The sequence below is a fragment of the Lolium rigidum genome, chromosome 5 (genome assembly GCF_022539505.1).
Source record: "Lolium rigidum isolate FL_2022 chromosome 5, APGP_CSIRO_Lrig_0.1, whole genome shotgun sequence".
NCBI lineage: Eukaryota > Viridiplantae > Streptophyta > Magnoliopsida > Poales > Poaceae > Lolium > Lolium rigidum.
In genome coordinates, this window is record NC_061512.1 from 196,457,721 (window position 1) to 196,462,668 (window position 4,948).

Genomic DNA, 4,948 nt, shown 5'->3' on the forward strand with positions numbered 1-4,948 from the left:
TCGCTAATGGTGACAAGGGTCGAGCGGAAGAGACTGACATGAAACTAGAGGAACGAACATGAAAAACAAACCGAATTCCAGCCGATCAGTTGGGCGCACAACTCCACGCGCACTCCCCAGCGCTAGACGCTAGCTCGTTTATGAGGCATTGGGGCCGCATTTCCGATGGAGCTTCGTTTGTGAGGCACTAGGGCTACACTGGCTAGCCATAGGCATCGCGAGTTCTTGAAAGCCTAGGCGAACCATGCGGTAGGAGGAGGTGCCTCTTTTGGTTTGTGTTGGCCACGGTGATCTGGAACTTATAGATGCCTTTTACAATAAAAATAAATTCAAAACAAAATTCAAAAAATTCTAGAATAATATCGTACGTTATCTTATGAAAAGACAATATCATGAGTGTAATTACCAAGTAAAAAAGACAAACCACTGGTGTCATAGATTTATTCGAGAATAAAACATTTGCTTGATTCTTGAATCATCACCCTACCAATTCATATCTCCCATTGCAAGTAAGAAACTGAAAAATAAATAGGACATGGCAGGATTACAATAGAGCCCACAAGAAGTCCCTCTACGGTCTCAAACAAGCTTCTCGCACTTGGTTTTTGGGCTTCACCACCTACCTTCATACACTTGGCTTCGTGACCTCTAAGAGTCACACCTCTTTGTTCGTTCTCCACTCCACCACTGCCACCGCATATCTCCTTCTATATGGATGACATCATTCTTACAGCCAGCACCACCTCGCTCCTTCACCATCTTATCCAATCCATAAACTTTGAGTTCTCTATGAGTGATTTGGGTGCACTACATCACTTCCTTGGTGTTAACGTGCATCGTACGTCTACAGGGTTGTTCCTCTCTCAACATCAGTATGCTCTTGGCCTCTTAGAGCGTGCCAATATGTCCAAGTGCAACCCTACATCAACCCCCACCGACACCAAGTGCAAATTATCGGCTAATGATGGACCATCTGTACCCGATCCTTCTCAGAGCTTAGTAGGAGGACTTCAGTATTTAACTCTTACCAGACCAGATTTGTGTCACACTGTGCCGCAGGTCTGTTTGTTTATGCATTATCCACGAGAGGCGCATCTCCAGCTCATTAAACGAATTCTGAAGTATATTCGAGGGACTGCTCATCTTGAACTTCAGCTGCACGCGGGCTCCTCCTCTGAACTTGTGGCTTACTCTGACGTAGATTGGGCAGGATGCCCTGACACACACAAATCCACCTCTGGTTTTTGCTTTTTTCTTGGGACCAACATGGTTCCACCGTCTCTCGTTCTATTGCCGAGGTTGAGTATCGTGTTGTTGCCAACTGTGTGGCCGAATCCATCTAGCTACGTCAACTGTTACTTGAGCTTCATCAATGTGCGTCTAAAGCTACTTTTGTGTACTGTGACAACATCATTGCCACCCATCTGTCGACTAATCCTGTGCAATATCAACGAACCAAGCATGTCGAGATTGATCTGCACTTTGTTCGTGATCGAGTCACCCTCAGAGAAGCCCGTGTTCTTCACGTTCCCACTAGCTCACAGTATGCAGATGTCTTCACCAAAGGATTACCCACTACCGTGTTCCAGGACTTTTGAACCAGTCTCAACTAGTTCCTAGCCTAGTTTGGATTGGGGTGGGGGGGGGGGTGTTTGAGAGTTGTATTTGTATAGGATTAGGGTTCCTATACTCGTTCGGCTAGGATTAGGGTTTAGCCTCTCTCTACCCATCTCTTCTCTACCCCTCTCTTCTATATATACATGTACCCTTTGGTGATCAATACAACACGACATATATTCTGTTTGTCTTGTTCATGAGTGTAATAACCAAGTAAAAAAGACAAACCATTGGTGTCATAGATCGATTCATAAAAAACATTTGCTTGATTCTTGAATCAACACCCTACCAATTCATTTCTCCTACTGCAAGTAAGAAACTAAAAAACAATTCGGAGCGCCTGAAGATTAATCATCGAATTAATTAGTTTCATGTGGAACCAACACTGAATTGATCAGGGACAAAACTTTGTATATACTATGTACACATCGCTTGGCAAGGCCATGTTCCTCGACTCTCATCGTATACACACCCCTCCTCTTGTCCAGTTGACCCGAAGAAACTATTACAGCCCAAAGCTGTCCGTGGAAGAAGTTCTACACTGAATTGCTACTGTACTAAAACTTGGGTCGTAGTATGCACAGAAAATCGAACGCCATAAGGGCTTTGATGTTGAGATTAGACAAGGACGGCGGCCGGCGGCAAGGTGGGCACGTCGCCCTGCCACGCCCAGACAATGTCCGCGAGCCCTGGCCGCACATCCTCGGCGCAGAACTTGTTGAAGTCGAGCGCGTCGCCGGCGTCGTGCGCGAACTCGACCACCGTGACGTCCGCGGCGACCTCGAACACCTCGGCGGTGACCGCGAGCCTCCCGTTGGCTCCGTCGGCCTTGGCCTCCAATCTGATCCTCCACCCTTTCCCTCTGGTCGTGTTGTACCCGAGCGCCCGACCCACGGCCTCGAGCTTCTCGAACACGGCGGCCGCCGGGGAGTGGGAGGTGAACACCGTTGCGGCTTTCTGCTCGCTCTCGAACAGGCCGGAGAGGTCGAAGCCGGTGGACATGGAGGAGATGAGCTGGAACGCGTTGCATGTCCGCGGGGAGATGGTGCCGTCGACGAGGATGCCGTTGTCGTCGTCGTCCCACTTCCTGGGCGAGGGTGATACAGAGGAGGAGGAGGGGACGGGCGGCACGAAGCCCTTCCTGACCCAGGGCGTGAGCATGAGCTCCGGGAGGGTGACGCGCTTGGCGGGGTCGACGGCGAGCAGGCGGCCGATGAGGCGGCGCGCCTCGCCGGAGACCCAGGGCGGCATCTGGTACTCGCCCTTGAAGATCCTCTGGTACATCTTGGCGTAGTTCTCGTGCTGGAACGGGAGGAAGCCGCAGAGCAGCACGTAGAGCACCACCCCGCAGGACCACATGTCGGCCCTGGCGCCGTCGTAGCCGCGGCCCCGGAGCACCTCGGGCGCCACGTACGCCGGCGTGCCGCACTGCGTGTGGAGCAGCCCGTCCTGCCGCAGCTGCTCGGGCAGCGCGGCGAGGCCGAAGTCGGTGACCTTGAGCCGGCCCTCCTCGTCGAGCAGCAGGTTCTCGGGCTTGAGGTCCCGGTGCGCGACGCCGCGGCTGTGGCAGAAGCCGACGGCGGAGATGAGCTGCTGGAAGTAGCGTCGCGCCGCGTCCTCCGTGAGCCGCCCGCGGGCCACCTTGGCGAAGAGCTCCCCGCCGCGCGCGTACTCCATGACGACGAAGACGCGCTCGCGGCTGGCGAGCACCTCCCGGATGCCGACCACGTTGGGGTGGCGCACCATCCGCATGATGGAGATCTCCCGGCGCAGCTGCTCCACCATCCCCTCCGTGCGCCGGAGCCGCGCCTTGTCGATGACCTTGATGGCCACGCTCTGGCCGTCGCGCAGGTCGCGCGCGTAGTAGACCTTGGCGAAGGAGCCCTGCCCCAGCATCCGGCCCAGCTCGTACCTGCCCAGCACCAGCTTCCGGACCTCGCCTTCTTCCCGACCTCTCGCCATTGCTGGCAGCGCGCAAGAAGAGCTTTGGTGGTGGTCACGCGCGCGCTTGGTTGGTGTTGACTGCTGCTACTACTACCACTGGTGAGGCTCGGCCGTCGCGGATTTAATGGTGGCAAGTGGCGGTCGGCACGTCGAATTGGTTGCGCGATGATGGGGATGTGCACATGGGTTCGACGGCGGCGTTGCTGGTTTGAGGAGAGCGGCACACCGGATCGGCACCGTCGGAGAGCTGGACGGCCGCTTATTTGTAGTGTGCTGGCCGGGTGCGCGGGACAGGCCAGGTGGGTTGGGGACGTGGGGCCGGGTTTGAGCAAGACGCGCCATGGAGTGACGGAGTCAGCTTTGGGTGTGGTGGAGGAAGAATCTGCCGCCCAACTACCTGGGCCGTTTCCTTTGCACGTTTCGCGTTCAACGAGATACCGATTCCAGGCCTGTGAAACCCGGACCATATTATTTTCCACTGAAACATCCGGCAGCCTTCCGCCCTTCCCTGGTGGCTGGTGCCAACACGTTTGCTTCGTGCACTCCCTTCTTTAAGTGAACCGGATTCTTCTGTTTTTTCAGGATGGTATTAACAATGTTGGTTTGAAACTAGAACATCTTCACCGTCGGGTGACCCCAAAAACCCTCAAAGAGTCTTCAAAGGTCTGGGCTAAAAGCGGCTCGCACCGGTGCTCCCCAAACATTGTTGGCGTGAATTGCGGCTCTGGTCCCGTAGTGTCTGTGTGGGGCCCGAGGGAGGGGGGAGGGGCACGCAAAAAAGCGTATAGGGTCGTCCTAGCAGCGACGCAACGTCATCCAGCCCACCCCTCCTTGCCTTAGCCGCGGTTTCTCTCCACCACGTATTTCTCACCCATTGTCGTCTCCCCGCATCGATACAGATAGCTCTTCCCAAGGCCGCGCAAAAACGGATCTCTCAGGCCGCATGTACCGCTAGTCTTGCCGCGCTTTGCCGCGCCCTCCTTCAACATCTATCACTAGTGGTGCCTGCAGCGTCGCGCATACCAGCCATCCCCAAGACTACACGCGAAAAAAGCGTATAGGGCCGTCCTAGCAGAGACGCAACGTCATCCAGTCCGCATCTCCTTGCCGTAGGCACGGTTTGTCTCCACCATGTATTTCTCACCCACAGTCATCTCCCTACATCAATGGAGATAGCTCTCGCCAAGGCCGTGCAGAAACGGATCTCTCAGGCCGCCTGTGCCGCTAGTTTCGCCGTGCTTTGTCGCACCCTCCTTCGACATCTATCGCTAGTGGTGCCTGCAGCGTCGCGCGTACCGACCATCCCCAAGACTACCGACGAGCACCACATTTATTGCCGTTGGACTGCCCCACCGGAAGGAGCAGTCGGCCTTCTGTCCATTTGTTG

General features: G+C 54.9%; 1 protein-coding gene across 1 annotated transcript; it reads right to left on the minus strand.

The window, feature by feature from the left end:
- Positions 1-1,958: 1,958 nt before the first annotated feature.
- LOC124653483 (CBL-interacting protein kinase 16-like) lies at positions 1,959-3,651 on the minus strand. Its single transcript, XM_047192543.1, has one exon. It carries the CDS (start codon positions 3,577-3,579, stop codon positions 2,236-2,238), a length of 1,344 nt encoding a protein of 447 aa, XP_047048499.1. The 5' UTR covers positions 3,580-3,651; the 3' UTR covers positions 1,959-2,235.
- Between the last annotated feature and the right edge of the window lie 1,297 nt (positions 3,652-4,948).